The following is a 21,872-nucleotide window of genomic DNA, read 5'->3' on the forward strand; positions in this document are numbered from 1 at the left end:
AGTAAATCTTTTTTTTAAAAAATGTCCTGAAACAATTTGTAACACTCAAGAAAAAAGAAACAGGTAGGTAGTGTAATGGATGTATTAACTGGTAGTTACATCAGAAATATTGCTGAAAATTTTTATATGAGGAAGTAGTAAGTGATATTAAAAGGACACCAGGTGTTTGATGGTAGAGCTTTATGATCACTTTGGTTTGTTTTATAAAATCAATATTAAGAACGTATGTTGAGTGGTTACTGTACACCATGCTTAGGATAAGTGCTTTACGTATATGGTAATGAACTATACTAGGAACTTAAATAAGTTAAATCACTTGTCCATGACAGTGATACCCAGTGGTGGCACCCATTGCAATCTTGATTCCAAAGTCTATACTTTTAACTTTTATGCTTTCTATTTACAATCTTGGATCTGAGATTAAGAAGCTTCCCAAATATTACAATGGCCTTCTGTCCCTTGTTTAAAAATAAATATTTCAATATTTATTGAGGTATTAATTCTCTAATTTTCATTTATACAAATCCCTTAATGTTGTCCTGCATTCCAATTTCCCGCTTTGGTAATTCTTTACACTATTTCTGAATTTAGAGACCAATCATATTAAAAAAAACAATCACTTTTGAGCTATCTGTATTTCCTCCCAATTATTAAGTCATGTAAACTTATTATATAGCTTTGCTCAGGAGGTACAGCTCCATCCTCATTTCCCCTACACTTCTTTGTATGTTCTCCTTGCTCCTCACCACAAATTTGTTCACATATTTCACATAACATCGAGCATTAAAAAATATAGTTAGTGGGCCCTCCCTGGTAGCTCAGCAGCAGCTTCAGTGCAAGTCTTATCCTCGGCTGTGGAGGTGATTCACATGGCACAGCAGTTCTCTCCTGTCATGTCTTGCCCACTGCTGCCCTCAGCAGTGTACTTCATCAGTCTTCCTGTTCTGCTCCCCACTCTGTCCGGTGAGTCCTCTCACCGCCTCTGCATCTCTGGCCTGTAACCCAGTTCTGTATGCATAAATAAATTAATCTTTAAAAAAAAAGAAATTAAACTCACAAAATTTCTTTTTAAAAAAAAGTATAGTTAGTATAAAATAGTGGTAGGGAACATTGTATAAAAGTTACTTTTTTTTTTTAAAGATTTATTTACTTATGTATATAAGAACTAGGATACAAGCCAGAGGGGTGGAAGGTGAGAGGATTCACATGAGACAGAGTGGGAAGCAGAACAAGCAGAACGACTGAATTACACTGCTGAGGGCTGCCATGCCATATGGGTCACCTCCCTGCCAGAGACCAAACTTGTGCTGCAGTGGCTGTGGATAGCTTCATAGTGCTATGTTTTAAATCCTTAAGCCACCAGGGAGGCCCCTTCCTTTTATTTATTTTTTTTAACTGAGGTAACACTGGTTTACAACATTATGATCAGACCCCTTCCAGAGTATTTTACCAAACTACACGAAGGAAGCCATTGTCCACCCTAATAGTGCTTTGGATACCCTCCAGTCTCACACTTGTTACTTGCTGTCTCTATTTTGCTTATCCTAATTTTGAGCTGTCTCTATTTTGCTTATCCTAATTTACTTACCTTTCTTTTTCCCTAAAGATATTCTAGAAGACTTTTCACTTGAATTTACCTTTATATGATTTCTATATTTTAAGGTTGTAATGTACCAGCTTACCAGTTTCTGTATTTTATAACCATTAGATTTTTCTTGTAGATGTTTGTAGCTTGCTTTATATTTGACTACATGGCTATCTTACTGACTGAAATACATTTTATTAATTTTTTTTAGTTGTTCTTCCCAATCTAAAATCAGAAGATACACCTTGCCTTCTTTCTGTAGATCTGTTTCATGTATTGGTAAGTGTTCAATTAAAAAAAAAAATTCAGTCCTATTATAGGTGGCAAATGTTTTATGAGTATTTTGCAGAGTTTTTTTCCCAAACAAATTCTCTAGAGAAAACAGTGGTAGGTTAGGAACATAGAGTCTGTAGCCATTGGGTTAGCCATATTCATTACCCAGGCCTCTGTCCAGTAGCTGTCAACACTGACTTTTGAAATCTCTTGGGGAAGTCAGTAAAAAATGCTGATCATAGGGCTCTACCCACAAAAATTCTGATTTGGTTGGTGTGGGATTATATTAATGTTATTTTTTTATTAGTGTTTATATTAGTGTTATATAAACAACTGCCCAAGTGATTACAACTATGGGGCTGTGAGACCACTATCTAGAACTATAATAAGTAGACCCTGCAAAGGGATAATCTGTATAATCGGTGACATTTGTCCTCTATGTGTGGTATATTTTCTAAGATGATCTGTTGAATAATTAGAAACAATACTGTGGTTATAAACAAATACTGTAGCTACAAACAAAAACCTATATATGCTTTGCAGTTTTTATTGTTCTTTTCATTCACTTAGGGCAAAATTTGTATTGGTGATTGTTATGACCCACGTTAATACCCATTTTCTGTCACAGGTAGGTGCTGTGTTAGCATTTCCATCCTTGTATTGGGAGAATAATGTTGAGTTGCAGGCCTCACCAGAGAGTTCTTCCTATAACCATCTTTATCTCTTCCATCTGATCACCATGGCACACATACTTCAGATACTTCTTACCATAGATACAGGTAAGTTCCCACTGATTATTAACTGGTTTAAATGGTAGAAAAATTCTGAAAGGGATAATTAGCTAAATCACTTGAATCTCTAGCAACTTGCAGTATTCTCCCAATAAACAGGGAAACCATTTGAACCTGTTTTTTCTACTGAGCAAATTTCCCAGTCTCAAAGCTCGGATTTAGTCTCTGCAAGGTTTTTCTTACTTGAATATTTTCAACCTTTTAATAAACCTGTCTGTGAAACTGTTCTTAACTCCTCCAACTACAATAATATTTCATTGACCTTACAGCATATATCATAAGGTCTTTTGTTTTATAATTAATGTTATTGTCCTACTCTTTTCTCTGCTTCTCCTTTTAACCTGTTCTTCCATTCCCACTGTAAATTTCTTTTTTTTTTTTAAATATTGATTTATTTTATACATACAAGAACTGGGTTACAGGCAGGAAGTGTGGGGCTGTTGAGAGATTTCCCCAGAGACAGAGTGGGAAGCAGAAAGGCAGGTTGACTGAAATACACTGCTGAGGGGGGCAGCAGGTGGGTCAGGAGAGGTCTGCCATGCCATGTGGGTCATCTCTCTGGCCAGGGATAAAACTTGTGCTGCAGTGGCTACAGAGAACTTCATAGTGATGCGCTTTAACCTGTTGTACCACCAGGGTGGCACACCCACTGTAAATTTCTTGACTGCTGAACTCAAGTTTCAGAATCTTCCTAATTAAGCTTTAAATATTTGGCAACTTTTGTTATAGCCAGTAACTAAACATTAAATATTTTTAAACACATATTCATCTGAGGGTTAATAGATAAGTAATATAACATCATGGAATTATGTTATAATTGTTACTTTATGCTCTGTTCTTTATATAAAGTGAAGTCTGGCTCTGGCTATCTGTGATAAATAAAGGCTACTGAAAACTCAGAAAATGTAGGGGACAGGTAACTTAAAGCATTATCTAACAGTGGAACAAAGAAAGAGCTGGGAAAACTGGGAAGCTACATGCAAAAAAAATGAAACTAGATCACTACCTCTCACCATAACAAAAATTAAAGACCTAGACATAAGAATGGAAAACATAAAATACCTGGAAGCAAAGATGGGTGAAACACTACACAACGTACACTTCAGTAATATCATTGAAGATACAGGACCCAGTGCAACGACAGTAAAAACAAGGATAAGTAGATGGGACTACATCAAGTTAAAGAGCTTCTGTACAGCAAAAGAGACATTACAAAAAACAGACATCCCACTGATTGGGAAAAAATTTTCTCACAAAAGTAGCAATAAAGGATTGATCACAAAAATATAGGGAGAACTTATGAAATTCAATAAAAATAAACAACCCCCTCAAAAAATGGGCAGAAGAGCTAAAAAGACTTCTCCAAAGAGGAAATGCAGATGGTGAAGAAGCATATGAAAAAAGGTTCAACATCACTTGTAATAAGGGAGATGCAAATTCAAACTACAATGAGATACCACCTTACCCCAATGAGAATGGCACATCTTCAAACAACTATCAACAACAAATGTTGGTGAGGATGCGGAGAAAAAGGAACTCTCCTACACTGCTGGTGGGAATGCAAACTAGTACAACCAGTATGGAAAACTGGAGGTTCCTCAAACTGCTAAACATGGAGCTTCCCTATGACCAGAAATCCACTCCTAGGTGTCTTCCCAAAGAACACAAAAACGAAAAGATACCTGCATCCCCCCCATGTTTATTGCTGCTTTATTTACGATTGGAAAGACATGGAAACAACCCAAATGCCCAAAATTAGGTGACTGGATTAAAAAGATGTGGTACATAAACACAATGGACTATTACTCAGCAACCAAAAAAAATAAACACATGCCTTTTGCAACAACATGGATGGAGCTGAAAAAGATCATGCTTAGTGTAATAAGCCAGAAAGAAAAACTACCAGATGGTTTCACTCATAGCAGGATAATTACAGACCAGGAGAGAAAATAATAATAATACTAATGAACAGAGACATTTTATGGGGTGGAGTGGGGAATGGGATCAAAAACAGTGAGGGGAGGGAAATGCTCTGGACTATGGTGATGGCACGTGGGTGATTTGGTGATGGAAGCCCATGGGGATTACAACTGAAATGGAAAAATGCACAAAATGATATAAAAATAAACTATTATATTATTTTTTAAACAAACATTATGTAGCAAAATTATAAACAGAGTTACCTTTGACCCACCAACCCCTTTCTAGTTCTATACCAAAGCTATAATACTGATAAAAATATGAACAGTTACAAGTACAATATTCTGGCATTATTTAGAAGAGTAGAAAACTGGAAGATTGATTGAATAACCAACAGTATTACCTATAATGAAATGTTGTATAGCTATAAAGGGGAATGGACAAGATCTACTAAAGAAATAGTCTCTAAGATATATTCAGTAAAAGCAGGTTATAGAATAATAGTTGTACCTTTGTATAGGTTATTTTATGAATATATTTTGTATGTACATATATTCTTACATACATTCATGTTTGCTTTCACTTTTTGTAAGTGAAACAGTAAAAGAGTAAAAGTGTAAAGCAAAAGGTAATAAGGACAGTAAGTTGAGCAAAGACTTTTAATGTAATTTTCATTCTAGACCCTTACAATTTACCTAACTAAAAAAAAATGGGAAACATAACTTTGAAAGATTGAAAACAACCAATGAGCCTGCCTTTTTTGTTTAAAAGATTGAGAAAATAATGGCATAAATGACTTTGTTACACAGGTTTTCAAGAATATTTTTATAATAGATATATTCTGAATACAAGAGAACTACCAAGAAAATCTTAAACTGAATGCATATTAGTGGTACTACTGGTAACTAGGACTGTTACATTGAAATTATTTTAGGTAATTTGGGGTATAAACTATGTAAGAGGTTCTGTTAATGTCATTGGCTACAAAGATTTTCAGCAGAAGAAGGAATATATGTAAGCATAAGTTCAGAAAAACTGAATAAAAACCCAATAATATCTTAATCAAAAACCACAGCAACCCCATTTTCTAAATGCATTAACATACATATTCTAGAATTTATATGAAGAGGTAAAAGACCAGAATAGCCAACTCACTGTTTAAGAAGAACAAAGTTCAAGAACTAAAACTACACAACTGTAAAGTTATAGGAATCTAGACAAACTGGTGTTGGTGAATGTACAGAAAAATGAAATAGAAGAAAGAATCTTCAAATAAACACATAATAAATATAGCCAACTAATCTTTCATGAAGGAGCAAAGGCAATATTGTAAAACAAAGATAATCTTTTCAACAAATGGTATTGAAACAACCAGACCTTCAGTATTTAGACAGACTTTATACCCTTCACAAAAATTAACTAAAAATGTACCACAGTGTTGGATATGTAATGACTCTTTAGATAGAACACCAAAGGACAATCTATGAAGGAAATATTTGGTAAGCTGGACTTCATTAAGTTAAAAACATCTGCTCCACAAAAAACAATGTCAAGAGAATGAGAAGACAAGTCATAGACAGGGAGAAAGTATTTGTAAAACATAACACCTGATGAAGGATTGCTATTGAAAATAAGCATTCTTAAAATTCAACAGTAAAAAAAAATAAACAACCTGATATCAGATGGGCAAAAGAACTGCACAGACACCAAGATAGATATACAGATAGCAAGTAATCATATAAAAAGATGTATAGGGGCCTCCTGGTAGTACAAGGGGTTAAATCTCAGCACTATGAAGCTCTCCATAGCCACTGCAGCACCATTTTGATCCCTGGCCAGGAAGCTGACCCACATGGTATAACAGACCTCTCCTGTCTTGCCCACTGCTCCCCTCAGCAGTGTATTTCAATCTGTTACCCTGTTCTGCTCCCCACTCCGATGAACCCCCCCACCTTCCCATACATCTGGTGTATACCCCAGTTCTTATATGCATAAGTAAATAAAAATAAATCTTTTAAAAAGAAAAGGTGATCAACATGATGTAACATTAGGAAATTGAAAATTAAAGCTACAATGAGATGCCATTTGCAGTACATGGATGGAGCAGGAAGAGATTATGCTCAGTGAAATAAGCAGGAAGGAAAAAGAAAAATAGTGGTTTCACTCATAGGAGGACTGTAGGGGAACAAATAATAATCAAGGGGAAAAATCAATAAAAAGACAAAACTACTAGGCAGTTATAAATGAGAAGACAATCTGCAGAGGAGGGGGAGGAAGAGGAATTAAAATGGGCAGGAAGAGCACAAGGGACTATGGTGGTGGGTATTTTACGGGAACTATTCCTGAGAGGAAAAATCAGTGTACAAAATGAGCAGTAATGTAAAATAAACATGTGACAAGGTTTTTTTTTTTAATTAACTTTATATTTTATATTTTAAAGCAATTTCAGATTAAGAGCTAAATTGGGCAAAAAGCGTGCTCCCACATACCCACAATCTCTCCCATACCCAAGTAATATGTTTGATAAGTGACACATCATTATTACCTAAAGTCTATATTTACATCTGTGGTATTGTATTATCTATGGGCTTTGGCAAGTGTATAATGACATGTATCCACTATTACATTGTCATGCAAGGTAGTTTTAATATGAACTGATGATATATTTTCCTGCTTATTAAAATAGGTATGTATTTTCTCAAGGCATCTTATTTGAAATAGAACAGTATTCATCCAAGGATAAACCACTTAGGACAATTCTAATTGTGGCCTTCCAGATGAATTAATGTAAAAGCAAAAGCATTTCTAAATGCTTTTGTAAAAATGAGAGAAAATGTAAAAAATTATTCAAGTGGCTGTACCACCTCTCATAGCAAACTGCAAGGTAGTCATTTTCCTTCCCATTTCAATGTAATAAAAATCAAATTTTGAGAACTTAAGTGGCCTACTCAGAGCTTAACCTAAGTGGGAGAGTTAGCAGTTGCTGCTGGATTTAAGAAAGTTCTACTTAAGGATAGGTAAGTGGAGGGAAATGATGCCACAAACTGTGGGTGTGTTTGCTTGAGTGCAAAGTAGGACAGCAATATACTTTCTTTGTAGAGGCTGAATTTCTAAGAGTAGTAATGTGGAGCAAGTAGATGATGATCTCTGTTTAATTGGTCATATTATAAGGAGGTAAATATGTAGCATGCATGTTTCACAAGTCTCAAATTCTGCCTGTTTGTTTCTTCAACTGATAAAGTTTACCTAATCATTGTATATTCAAAATCAACTACTTATCAGAATTTCTTTTTCAGGGCTCCCTCTTGCTCAGGTTCAAGAAGAAAGTGAAGAGGCTCGTTCTGCATCTTCTTTCTTGGCAGAAGTTTCTCAGTATACAAGTGGGTGAGTTCATTAGTTCAGACTACTTCAGTGTTGTTTTAATAATTCCATATCTTTATTCAGTTATTTGGCAATATAACTTTTGAACCACTTCAATTCCAGTTTTAAAAACCAATTAAGGCATTTTTAATAATAGCTACCTATTTCTGAGATCGAAACAAGTTTTGATGCATCTTTACTTTTTGCCAAAAAAAAAAAAAAACAGCAGAAATTGATAAAGTTTTAACAAATGGCTGCATTTATAATTTAAATAGATAAAATATGTTATCCTTTTAAAGCAACTCATGTACTTGATGCAATTAACTAATTAAAGGTTTTTTCAAGATGTATCAGTAATATGTAAAATATAATGACAATGCAGAAGAATTCCTTTGCCGAATTTCAACTGCTGTCAGATTTACCTTTTTGTTTTCATCTTCATGACTTTTTTTTTTGGCTTAGCTACTGAATTTGTATTTTACAAATGTATTTATTTTTAAGTGAATAGACTTCTGAACTGTGTTAAACTTACAGAAAAATAAAAGAGAAAGAACTGAAATCCCTGTTCATATTTATTTATTTAATTCATTCATTCATTCATTCATTCATTTATGCACGCATGCATACAAGATCTGGGGTACACCAGGCCAAAAGGTACAGGAGCAGTGAGAGGAATCACCAGAGACAGAGTGGGGAACAGAAGAGGCAGAATGACGAAGTACACCGGGGCAAGACAGGAGAGGTCTGTCTTCACCATGTCAGTCACCTCCCTGGCCAGGGATCACACTTGAGGTCTAAATTCATGCTGCAGTGGCTGCAGATAGCTTCATATGTTGTGCTTTAAACCTGTTGCACCACCAGGGAGGCCCAGAATTCCCCATCACTCTTCCCACTTACCACCAGTTTGTTCTATTAACTTCTTTCATTAGTACAGTACATTTGTTAAAGCTGGTAAGTCAATACTGACACATTGCTAGAAACTGAAGTTCATATTCAGTATTCACTCTGTGTTATACTATTACAGTATTACGGTATATTTCATTGTTGTACAAATCACCAGTCTGTTTTATAATAATAATCCAGAAAAAAATTCTTTTAGCTAATTTAGCTGCTTTAGTTATTTTTTAATATACATATATATTATAAACATAAATACAAATATAAATGCACTCTACATTTCTTTATGAGGATTTTAATCTCAAAACAAAAAAAAAATCAGTCTTTAACAAGCTTTAAATTTTATGAGGAGTGAACTTATTTTTAAAGAATCAGATTTCTTTACATTAGTTTTCTATATCTGAGATTAATATTTGAAGGGCCTCCCTGGTGGTACAGAGGTTGAAGACACTGTGCTGTCAAGTTATCAGCAGCCACTGCAGCATGAGTTCGATCCCAGGGCAGCCAAGGAGCTGACCCACATGGTGCATCATATCTCCCCTGTCTCACCTGCTGCTCCCCTCAGGAGTATATTTCAGTAGATCTGCCTGTTCTGCTCCCCAGTCTGTCAGGTGAATCCTCTCATCGCCCCCCCAACACACACACACACCTCTGGTATACACCCAGTTTTTGCATGCATAAATAAATCTTTTTAAAATATTTGATCACGGCCCTCCCCGGTGGCACAGCCGGTTAAAGCGCAGCACTGAGAAGCTGAGGCCACTTCTGCATGAGTTCGATTCCTGCCTTCCCCGGAGGTGACCACATGGCGTGGCAGACCTCTCCTGGCCCCCCCGTTGCTCCCCTCAGCAATGTATTTCATAGATCTGCCTATTCTGCTCCCCACTCTGTCTCTGGTGAGGCCTCTCGCCGCCCCTGAGCCTCTGGCCTGCACCCCAGCTCTGTATACACAAATAGATATAAATCTTTAAAAAATAATAATAATAATAATAATAAATAAATAAAATATATTTGATCACTCTACCAAATTTTTTAACAAATTGCAAGATTTATAGGGTTTTTCTTTAGGAAATTATTAAGGCCTATAAACACAAAAATTGTAGCAAGTTAAATATTTTGTTTTAAATCTTTAAAAATTAAATGGCTAAAAAATATTGGAATGCCTAGCTTTATTTTTTGAAAACCAGTGTGTTTAAAATCTAAGTTTTGATCTCATCATTATTCTGTTCTGTTCTGGAATTATTGCCTCTTAGGTGCATTGGGTGTAGTATTCCTGGATGGTATTTATGGGTCTCCTTGAAGAATGGCATCATCCCTTACCTTCGCTGTGCTGCATTGTTTTTCCACTATTTATTGGGAGTAACTCCACCTGAAGAACTGTTTACCAGTAAGTAGAAAATAAAAGTCACAGAACAGTCAATGAGAAACTTTTTTTCTTTAGGAATACAAAGTGATAACAGTTAAATCTGGTTCTCCATTCCCATCTCTTATGTCAATGTTCACTCCAAATATGCATGCCTCTACTCAGGTGTAGGTTAAAGATCAAGCCAAGAACCAGATTAGCCTCATAATCTAGAAAACCTATTCACAGCACTTATCCATGTATAATTTATGTGCTTGAGCTAAAAAAATGCCAGCACAAAGAATGTAATTGATAGGATATGTAAGATAGTAGAAACAAGGGTTGGAAGAGAATTGTTTGGCTTATAAAGAAAAGTCGTTGGGCCCTCCATGGTGGCATAGTGGATTAAAGCACAGCACTATGAAGCTACCATAGCCACTGCAGCACAAGTTCGATCCCCAGCCAGAGAGATGGACCCACATGGTACAGCAGACCTCTCCTGACCCACCCGCTGCTCCCCTCAGCAGTGTATTTCAGTACATCTGCCTGTTCTCCTCCCCGCTCTGTTTCTGATGAATCCTCTTACCCCCTTGTACCTCTGGCCTATACCTCAGTTCTATATGCATAAATAAATCTTTAAAAAAGAAAGAAAAATTGTTTGAATTTTAACATATATTAAAAAATTAAAATGCTGCTGGGAAAGGCCTGCTGTAGTGAACCAGGTCCTTGTGTATTTGAATAAGAGTCTTGTTCTTTCTCATTTACTTGCCTTAAATCTAGATAAAAATAGAGAAGACTTACTTGTAGCTTTGTATGGGTACAAATCAGGATATTTCTGATTTTGAAGAGTCACCGAAATTGCTCAGATATTTTTTCCTTTGTCCTTTGAAATTAAACTGATTAATCAGGACAAGTTTACTGACTGTCAGCTTCTTTAACTGGAACTCAGTTCAATAGAGTTTATTGGGTTTAGGCTTCTCCTGATTCTATATAAAATAGGAAGCTACTTTCGAAGACATTGCCAGTACAGATCTATTATTTGCATTAAAAGGAAAGAATGTATTCATTTTTCTAGTCAGTGCTGCAATAGGTGTTGCATAAGATAAAATCTTTTCTTTTATTGGGAAGCAACCAAATATAAGCAAACGTATAAATGTGTACTGTCAAATGGTGATACAATTGCTGCAAAGAGAAATAAAGCAGGTCTTAGCTATAGAAAGTTTTGAGCACAGAGTAGGTAATCGTTTTAAATAGTTGGAAGTTTGTTTATTTTTGTTTGAATTTTAAAAGGACAAGTTTATTAGGCAAAGGAGAAAGAAAAAGAGGGGCACCTGCATAGTCACAGGTGGGCAGGAGAGCTGCCACTGCTGCTTTGCAAAGGGAAAAGTTTTGTGAAAAGAAACACCTGCATAGTCACAGGCAGGCAAGGAGAGCACAGTCGTGAAAGGTTTCTGTGAGGAGACATTGAGCAAAACGGTTTTGAGAAAAGAAATGAGGCTCTTGCTCTTTTGCGGACATCACTGAAGTTGCCGGTAGTTAGAATAAAATTGAGTCCTTTTTTTTAACTTCTAATGGAAGCAGGAAACATAAAAAGCATTGGAGTGCATTCCCCACACTCACAGGAAGATTATGTCTTCCTCTTTATGTTTCCAAAGAGCTGCGACAGAAGTACAATTTTGGATCCATGCCCATCTGAAAGTATGATGAAGTTGTTTATGTGATGACACTATAAAGGGCAGCAAATTGGCATGGTAGTACAAGTCTACAAGAAAAAATAATGTCATCTACACTGAAAGAATGCAGTAAAAGAGTTGAAGGGCATAGCTGTCTGTCCATATGGGCACTCACCCAGCAAGGTGATTATCCATACACTAAAACTGGACAATGACCCTAAAAAAAGATCCCCAAGTGCAAAGCCAAATATCACCAAATAGGAAAGGAAAAGGACAATATAAGTAAGAAATCATTGAGGAAGTACAGGAATAAAGTTACCTTATAATAACTTTCATTAAAAACTTTTAAAAGAGAAATGGAGGAAATGTGATTGGTTATCTATGACAGGAGAGGGAGGGAACAAATGAAGGAGTGGAGAAGGAACAGAATAGGAAGAGATGGGGAGGACAGCTGGAGTAACATCCACCTGCACCCCTCTTATCCAGCCAACCATGACAAAAGGCCATGGTGATGGAAACAAGTGTGGTGTTCCCAACCTGTGGGCCACACTTCCCATAGGGCACAGACCAGGCCTGGATTTTCTCAGTGAAGTCCAGGTATGACTAGAGTACACTTCAGATTTGGGCCCAGCCTGGTATCCAGGATTCTGGCGTCAGCTTTCAGCAGTAGTAACGTCCCTGCCACGCCCATAGAGATGAAGTATATCATGAGTATCAGGTGTTACATGTTCAAGTCACCAAGATTAAATGTTAGGAAGGATGGCTTCAAACAGCAGAATGTGCCATGCTCCTTGGGTGTGTAAGCCATGCTAAGCACAGTGCAAGCCTGGGTGAGCTACCCCCATGGGATCAGTACCCAACCTGGTGCCTTAGACACCCCACATCCTTATCCTGGAACACTTCCTGCTCTACAGCTACAAGCGCAGGCTGAACTTCCTGACCTTGGTTGTGGAGAGTGTAAGAGAAGTACTTGAAACTACATCCTTGATGCCAAGAACCCCTCCCCTGCCTCTTCCACAGTCATTTGTGGCCCATGTACCAGAAATATAAGTGGGAAATGGAAGCCAACAGCATAGAAGGGATGTATTTGGATGGCACCAAGTCCCATGGGGAGCTCTTCTCCTAAGACCAAAAGGACATTCAGCACTTGCTTCAGAACAGCTCCTAGATGTGACTGGGGAACAAAGGCATGACTGGGGAAATGAAGGGCCTAGCCCTGGTTTGCAGGGACTTGCAGGGAACAAAGACCTTCCTAAGGGCAAATTGGCAGTGTCCCAGCTGAGCATTGCATGGCCATTTCCCTTAGGGTAAGTCTGTATACATAGTGGGGCCCCATTGAGCTCAGAATTTACAGGTTTTCCTGCACCCAACGCCAAGTTGTCTTTGTAACCTTATAGCAACTTTAGTACTAAATGAAACTTGTTGTGTCTGTCAGACTTGGCAGAGAGTTGAAAGTAAACATTATTAAACAGAAGAAATATTATATACAAACACTTCGCTTAACATAGTCAATAGAGAGTAGAGATGAATTTGGCTAAAGCAAAATGAATAGGTGACAGGAGGTAGGAGATGTGGTCCAAGAGGCAGCCAAGGATGTACCATGTAGTCCTTTGAGTCATGATAAGAACTTTATATTTTATATCCTGTAGCCATTGGACATTGAAGATATCTGATCTGGTTAATGACTCAACAGATTTACCTTTTAGAAGGATCGCTGTCCTTATTTGCCACCCACAGTATTGTTAAATGCAAAATGTATACTCTATGTATAGAAAATAGATGAGAATAAACAAATTCTATTAATTGGTCGAGCAGTTAAGAATAATGCGCTTCTTAAATATTTTTTAATCTCTTGCAGATTCTACAGAAGGAGAGTACAATGCACTCTGTAGCTATCTTTCTTTACCCACAAATTTGTTCCTGCTTTTCCAGGAGTATTGGGACACTGTAAGGCCTCTTCTCCAAAGGTAATATAAGAGCAAATACCATTTTTGGTTTATAATAAGTTTAAAATTTTTTAATTATAATTATTTGCTAAGCTTGTAGATTGATTACCATTGATTAAAGGGACTAACAACAACACAGGAGATTCTAATTCACAAACTTAGAATGTTGGAGATAATACCAACAGCTGTGGCCACTGAAATTTCTCTACCATGGTTACTATTGTTGCACTTATTTTACCCACAGCTACTGTCACATTCCAGTTTTGAATCACTGTATGTGTTGGGGGCTCCATGTTGTCATCAGGTCTACTGTCAGAACTAAGTATCAAAAGTACCCAAATTGGGCTATATAAGAAATAGCAGCACACCTCACGTGGCAGTGCACTTGTCAGTAGAATGAGCGAGAAAGAAAAAAGTCATTTGATAAATCCAGGTCATTTTGATCTGTCAGTTAAATAACCCTGGGAAAGTTCAGTTTTCTTTCTCATGATTTGCTGATAGCCTTGATCACTCGCCATACTCCTAACCTGTCTCTCATGTTGTCTTTCATGACATCATTTTCCATAATTTTTATAGTGCTCAACTCTTAACATTATTTTCCCCATGGTTTCTTCTAGGCACTTCAGTTTTCTGCCTTTCTCTTTTTTCTTTAATCAGTGTTTTTGCCCTCAAAAAACAAGATTTGTATAAATGTCTCCTGTCTCCTGCCACCTTTCTTTGTGCTTTCTTCTCTGCTACTAGGTTCTTTTCTATTTTTCCTCATTTCTCACAAGATATTTGGATCCCCACTGTGATAACAATTAATGAAAATGTTAGTTTCATGCTTTGCGTTGAATACAGTCACAATAAGTTATACTAACTTAGCTTTTATATGCTCGGCGTCAACATGTTTTGAACTTATCATTCTAGTTTAGTCACGTTTTTAAATTCAAACTTTGAAACAAAAATATTCTTGCTCCTTGTGCCATTCTTAGCCCTTCTCCCCTCAGTATTTCTTTATCCTCTGCTCTGTAGTCTCCCTTGTCAGTTGACTTCTGCCTATATTTAGTCAGTGGGAGGCTGTAACAAGAGCTTTGGAGACCAGAGACCAAGAGGCAGCTTGAGTGTTTACACTACCTCTCTCTGCCCTATGGGGCATTTCTGCCTGTGGCTATTGCTCTTGTCTCTCTCTAGTTCCCACCAGACTCTTGGCTCAAGTATCCACCAGTGATTCTAGCCCTAGGTTCCAACACTATTACCTTTTGTTCCTCCAGCCCAAGAGGAGTGGTAGCTTCCTATTATTGGCTAACCTATGGGCTGCCTTGTATTTTTGTGTCCTGTTGGCCCTCAGCCCTTCCATCAAACTTTCCTAATAATTCCTGGTGTTAGATTCCTTCTTGCTTAATTACTCAGAATAGTTTCTGTTTTTCTAGTAAGAACCTTGATTCATAAACCCCTTAAAAAAGATATAAGTAAAAGAGAGGGAGACATAAATAGGACGATATAAAAAGAAGGAAAGAAAACAAGAGAAGGGGCAATATTTAAGATAAAAAGAAACCTAAAAGAGGGCACATGGAAAGAAGAGATAAAAATTTGGAGCAATTTAGATCAAAATTATGCTGAAATTGTGATGACCTGTTTACTTTTTTCTTGACCCCAAATCTAGGTGGTGTGCAGACCCTGCCTTACTAAACTGTTTGAAGCAAAAAAGCACCATAGTCAGGTTGGTTTTTTTTCTCCCATTTTGAAGTCCTGTTATCAGAAGTCATTGATTTGTTGAGCATGCTTGTTGTCTTTTTTTGTACTCACTCAGCACATTTGTTTCCTACATTTCTGGTAAGTTTTGGCAGAAATGACATGACCTACAATATTATTCTTTATTGAATGGCTTTCCGTCCCTATTAAATTGTTTGACATCACCAACTCCTCTTCCTTATACTAATGTATGCCTATGAAGCAAAGGAGGAGTTGGCATCTTGATACTGCTGTTATATTAAAATCAGAGCATAGGGGTCCTCCTTGGTGGCACAGTGGGTTAAAGCATAGCACCATGAAGCTCACAGTAGCCACTCAGCACAAGTTCAGTCCCTGGCCAGGGTGCTGACCCTCATGGCGTGGCAGACCTCTTCTGGCCTGCCCACTTTTCCCTTCAGCAGTATACTTCATGGATTTGCCTGTTCTGCTCCCTGCTCTGCCTCTGATGAATCCTCTCACCACTCCTACACCTCTGGCCTGTACCCCAGTTCTACATGCATATATAAATAGATCTTTAAAATCAATCAAGGGCTACCATTGTATTCCTATAAACTGCTTTTTCCCCTCTTGATAAAAAAGATTTAATAGAATTATGCTCTCCTCTTTTCCCTTCCTAGCTATAGGCTTAGAGACTAACTGGCAAAACGTTTAATCAAGACCCTTCTACCTTCCTAAATCACTAGTAGTAAACTCAACAAAGGCCACAGCTACATGTTTATATTCTTTGTTACCCTTTCAGGGCCTGACTTGTATTATGTACAGGTCTAATTGCTATTCAAATTGAATTGCATCAATTAACAAGCAAAGGAATTCACCTCCAGCCTTTTTTAACCAGTACCATTTTCTAAAGGTGTAGAAAAACATTGTGAGGCCGTGTACACTTATAAGAGGTCTTTTCCCTTGAACTCCTTTTGCCGCCTTTGTAAATGTGCACATGCTACCTCCATCCTTAGCAAGATTAGTGATTTAGAAACTGTAGATCCAGTTCCTCTGCTCACATGAGATGTTTTCACATCACCAAGACAAGAAAGATCTTAGACTAGAGAGAAAAGAATCTTACGAGATAAACGTATGTTTATCACTCAATTTCTCACTCAATTTCTCCTTTGCTTTAACTCACTGTGAGCCTTTTAGACATCTGTTTTCCCAGTGTGGTCATATATTACTCTGGGAAAGTTAGAAGAAGTGACACAAGTTTTGGTTAGTATGCAATCTAATTGTGTGTATGAACTCAAATTATTGTAAGATAAGGTATAATATATGAAGTATACTGCTTAATGCTATAGAAATTTAAAAAGTAAAAGATTCTTAATGACACAAGGTTCTAGAGAAGATAAATTTTTTTCTAGGCCTTACATTATTTCTAAGATAAAGTGTTAGGAGGAGGTAAATGTTACTGAAGATAGAAGAGAATAAATATAAAATGTAAATTGCTTGGGGTTTGAGGATATAATTTCATTATTATTCTGGTAACCTTTCCAAGGTGTGCAGTTAAGGCTTATCTAGTATGTTATAATAATAACATTCACAAACATATGTCAAGTAAGGAGTTTATTAAGTTATACTTCAATATTTTATTGATTCCAAACCAACTCTGTAAAGGTCCTTCAAACTATCATTCGTAGTCAGCATTCTTGAATGAACTTGAATCGCTTATGTATCCTTTACCTGTTATTAAATTGAGGTTGTGCTTCAAGACTGAAAAGTATCAATAAATTTATCTTTAATTTGCAGGTCAGAAAATACAAATGTAGGTTCAGTGACTTCTCAGATGTCAAAGAATTTAGGTTTATAACAAGGTCTGATTTTGTTTGGTTTGGTTTTTATATTAAAAGAGTAAGTTTATTAGAAAGAGACAGGAGAGGAAAAGACACTTGCATAGGTACAAGTGGGCAGAAAGAGCTGCCCAGAAAGGGACAGGTTTGCAGAGAGAAAGAGACCTGCATGGTTGCAGGCAGGCAGCCTTAGGAGAGAGGCCTCCACTGAGGGAGGTCAGTGAGAGAAGACCCTGCATGGTACAGGTCATGGGCAGGCAGGAGGCTGCTGCCCGCAGAGGGAGAGAGTGGGTGGAAAGAAGCACCTGCATAGCCACAGGTGGGCAGAGCAGTAGCTGCTAACATGGTCGGATTTTAAAGGTGGTGTTCTTAACCACTATTATCATTTTACCTTCCTAGACAGTATAGAAATTTAGCTAGAACAGTTGTATCTTAGGAAATAATGGGAGTTGATTTTAGACAGGAAACCAGCTAGTGGAGGATTTAGATTTTTAGAACAAATTTAAATGCAATCTAGTTAACAGTAGGAATTACTGTGGATTGCAAGTTTGGATCCTTTTATCATTTTTCGAACAGATATGTACCCTTCTATTAATTGGTTAGGTTTTTTGTTGTTTTTTTACTCATTTATGTTGTTGTTTGCTTGATTAGTTTTGATCTGTATTTACTCATAAATAAAATTGCCTTTTAAATTACATTTCTAGATACCCTAGAAAAAGAAATAGTTTGATAGAGCTTCCTGATGACTACAGTTGTCTCTTAAATCAAGCATCTCATTTCAGGTAAGGAAAGGGGTTTTGGGTTTTTGACTTTTGGTTTGTCTTTTGCGCTTGCCATTATATATGCCACCTTAATTTTTTTTTTAAACAGACTACTGAGCATCCCCTATAACAGTAATTTTCAATCTTGTTTATTTTTTGTTTTTTCATTGAGAGGAAAACTACATAATATGTTATTAACCACAATAAAGTGGCCTTTAGCGGAGTCACACGTTGTGCAACTATCGTCTCTCTGGTTCCAAAACTTTTTCATAGCTCAGTGAAACACCTATACCCACTAAATGATTACTCTCTTCCTCCTCTGTCCATGTAAACATGCACATCAGAGTTTCTCTGTGGACATATATTTTCACTTCTTTTGGACAAGGCTTTCCAAGGACCAGCCTTGTTGAGTCATTATGGTAATTTTACACTGAACTTCTTCAGGAACCTTTTGCATTCCCACCAGCAATGTATAGGGGTTTCTTTTTCTCTATATCTTCAACACTATTTGTTTTCTGTTATTTTAATTAAAGCCACTCTAGTCAGTATAAAATGGTAGCTCATTGCAATTTTGATACACATTTCCTTCATGACCAGGGTTGACCATCTTCTCATGTGCTTACTGGACATTTGTATATATTCTTTAGAGAAATGATAATCAGCTCCTTAGCCTATTTGTAATGGTACTGTCTCTTTGTTGTTGAGTGTTAGTTCTTTATGAATTCTGGACATTGAAACCTTTACCAGATTTGCAAATATTTTTTCCCATTCTATCAGTTGTGTTTTGATTTTCCTGATGTCATTTGATGCATAAAAGTCCATTTTACCCATTTTTTTCTCTTACTGGTTGTTCTTTTGGTGTCAAAGCTAAGAATCCATTGCCAAATCTGAAGTGTTATAGACTATGTTATTTTTAACAGTTTTATAGTTTTAGCCCTTATGTTTAGGTTGTGGGTTTGTTTTGAGTTAATTTTTGGAATAGAGTAGGAGGTTCAACTTCATTCTCTTTGCATGTGATTTCCACTTGTCTCAGCACCATTTTTCTAGAGACTATTCTTTCTTCATTGAAGAGCCTACCACAGTCCAATTCAACAATACTCAAAAGCACTAGTTCTCAGATTTTCTTTAGCTTCCTCTTCCCTTTTACTTTGAAATTGAAAAAAATATAACAACTGCTGAGAAGCAAAAAATGCAACATTATACTCATTATTAATACCATGTAAAAATTGCCTATTTATTACTTTTATAAGAGAACAATATGAGCTTAAACACAAGTCTGTATGATACAGTAATGTCCCTAAATGAACAATAATTTTTGCTTTACTATTATTGAATAGCATATACTGCTAATGAAATATCACTGAGCGCCCTCCCTGGTGGTGCAACCAGTCAGATGCAGCACTTCAAGTTGGCTGCAGCCGCTTCAGTGTGATTTTGATCTCCACCTCAGAGGTGATCCACATGGTGTGGCAAACCTCACCTGTCTCACCCACTGCTATACCCCCAGCAGTATACTTCATCAAGCTCCCTGTTCTGCTCTCCACTCTGTCTCTGGCGAAGTCTCTCTGCATCTCTGACTTGTACTCCAGTTCTGTATGAATAAATAAATAAATCTAAAAAAAAAAAAGGATTATCACTGAGTGAAGAAACTTCATATCTGCTTTAATCATTGGTGTGTGAATATTTCATATCTGAATCACAATACATCATGTCTTAAAAATAACCTAAAACTACTATTGATGCAACTGTGTATTCTTAACCCAGAAGGCATCACACCACCATCCATAGTAAGCCAAATTGATATACATGAAACTAGCAATAACCTGTAATGAAAAAGTAAGAATCTCAGTAACCTGAAAAAAATAAAAATCAATTTATCGACTTAATTGATGATGTACTGGTAACAAAACATCCTTTTCCCAAATTGCACAAATTCCAAAGCTCAGTTAAGAATTCTGTATTGGAAGAATTCTGTAATATTTACTAAGCTTTGTGCAGCTGCCAAACTTCTTAGTAAACTTAGAGCTTTCAGTAAACACAATTAAATCTTAAATGTTGTTTTAAGTATGGCCATCAGTAATAGTAATTAAATGTCCTGGTGTATGAGGTGACTATTTGTAGTGCTTAACCAAATATTAACAAACTCTGTTATTTGAAGAAACCAGAAATAGGGGTTGTAGATTAAGATCGTTTTGTGGATTTGAAGAGCCCTTCTTTGACCAACTCTGAGAATCACCACCACACAGAATGACTAAGAAATTCTGTGTTTAGTTATAACCATTACTTTGAGTCATAAAGCCAGGGGTTTTAACAGGCTTTAATAAGAACTTGGCAACCCACACTCTAGCCTCTGTTACCAGATTGGTTTGACTGTGGTGTTAATTCCCTTTCTGCATCTTTCATGCAGATTAAAGAAATGATTGCATTACTTTATCTCAGTTCTTAAAAATTTAACTGGATGATTTCAGAGGTTGTATCCAGCTTTCAATTCAGTGATCCTCTTAATAGTAGGGCTACATTGCTACCACAGAAGCCCAATGAATAAGCATTATCTTTCAGGCACTAAAGGATACATTGTTGTTGACTCTTAGGAGATCTCCAAAGAGGGCTCATAATTAATCACAGTGAAGATCATCCCAGATGACATTAAGGTTTCAAATAAAAATGTAAATAAATCTTATGAGCTCTTCCAGTTTTATTGTGCCACCAGTTTCCATTACAACCATGCCATGTCTAATGTAGATGAGTGGCTGATTGGTTAGTGTACCTTAGACATAGTGCCCTTTTTCTTCTACAGTGATTTGGACACAGCCATCCTGCCCTAAATGTGAAAGAACATGGTGGCTTTACCAAAAAAAAAAAAAAAAAAGCTATAATTATGTTTTGGAATATCCTAGGAAGTGAAAATAGCCTCCTCTTTTGTAGTAGACAGGAATTAAATACCTATGTCAGAGTACTTCCGCACCTGGATAGACAAATGGTAGTTTCTACCATATCTTGTCTGACAAATTAGGTTTCGGAGAATAAACTTCTAATACCCTATTGGAGTTCTGTTATTTTTTTGGCTGTCTGTTTTTTGATGCTCTTTATTCTGACCCCATAATGGACCCTACTGGATCTTTCCTGTGACTGCATTTATTTTTTTGTTTTTTACTGTCCAAATTAAGGAATTCTCAGTGTTTTTCATGTGGGTTACACAATAGAAACAGGGGGAACATGAGAAGCATTGAAAAGATGGCTGTTATCACTTTGAATCAGAGTGATAACTCCCTTTGGTGGCAGGGGGCGTTATAAGCAAGGCTATAACATGCCGTCATTTTAAAGGGTCAGATGTCAAAGCATTATTTGATTCTGCTAAGTCAGCTCTTTCCTTTATCCTTCCTTAAACTTGCTGTCATTTCTAGATATAAGGTGTGTCAACTCAAAGACTGTAGTCTTTGTTTCAGCTCAAAAGATCTCAATATTATTTCAAAGAAATGGGGAGAAATTTTATTTGGACCTTTAATATACCTACTAATTTTTTTTTAAATCATATAATAGTTTGTTTTTACATTACTTTGTGCCTTTTTCCATCTCAGTTGTAATCCCCATGGGCTTCCCATCACCAGAACACCCGTGTGCCATCACCATAGTCCAGTGCATTTACCTCCCCCCACCATTTTTGACCCCATTCCCCACTCCATTCCCGTAAAATGTCTCTGTTATATATAGTTGTTCTCTGGTATATAGTTGTTCATTATTATTATTTTCTCCTCTAGTTCTTATACTCCTGCTATGAGTGAAACCATCCGGTATTTTTCCTTTTCTTTCTGACT

At 36.7% G+C, this 21,872-nt stretch overlaps 1 protein-coding gene across 1 annotated transcript in view; it reads left to right on the plus strand.

The window, feature by feature from the left end:
• The window catches only part of UBR1 (ubiquitin protein ligase E3 component n-recognin 1), a 124,891-nt gene that overhangs the window by 95,885 nt on the left and 7,134 nt on the right, over positions 1–21,872 (plus strand). Inside the window, exons 38-44 of the mRNA XM_004687871.2 lie at positions 1,797–1,864; positions 2,487–2,637; positions 7,866–7,953; positions 10,080–10,213; positions 13,700–13,808; positions 15,433–15,489; positions 18,001–18,078. Coding sequence (XP_004687928.1) covers positions 1,797–1,864; positions 2,487–2,637; positions 7,866–7,953; positions 10,080–10,213; positions 13,700–13,808; positions 15,433–15,489; positions 18,001–18,078 — 685 coding nt within the window. The remainder of the gene's footprint in view (positions 1–1,796; positions 1,865–2,486; positions 2,638–7,865; positions 7,954–10,079; positions 10,214–13,699; positions 13,809–15,432; positions 15,490–18,000; positions 18,079–21,872) is intronic.

Source organism: Condylura cristata, unplaced genomic scaffold, assembly GCF_000260355.1.
Source record: "Condylura cristata isolate star-nosed mole 26May11 unplaced genomic scaffold, ConCri1.0 scaffold00023, whole genome shotgun sequence".
In the NCBI taxonomy this organism is placed as follows: Eukaryota; Metazoa; Chordata; class Mammalia; order Eulipotyphla; family Talpidae; genus Condylura; species Condylura cristata.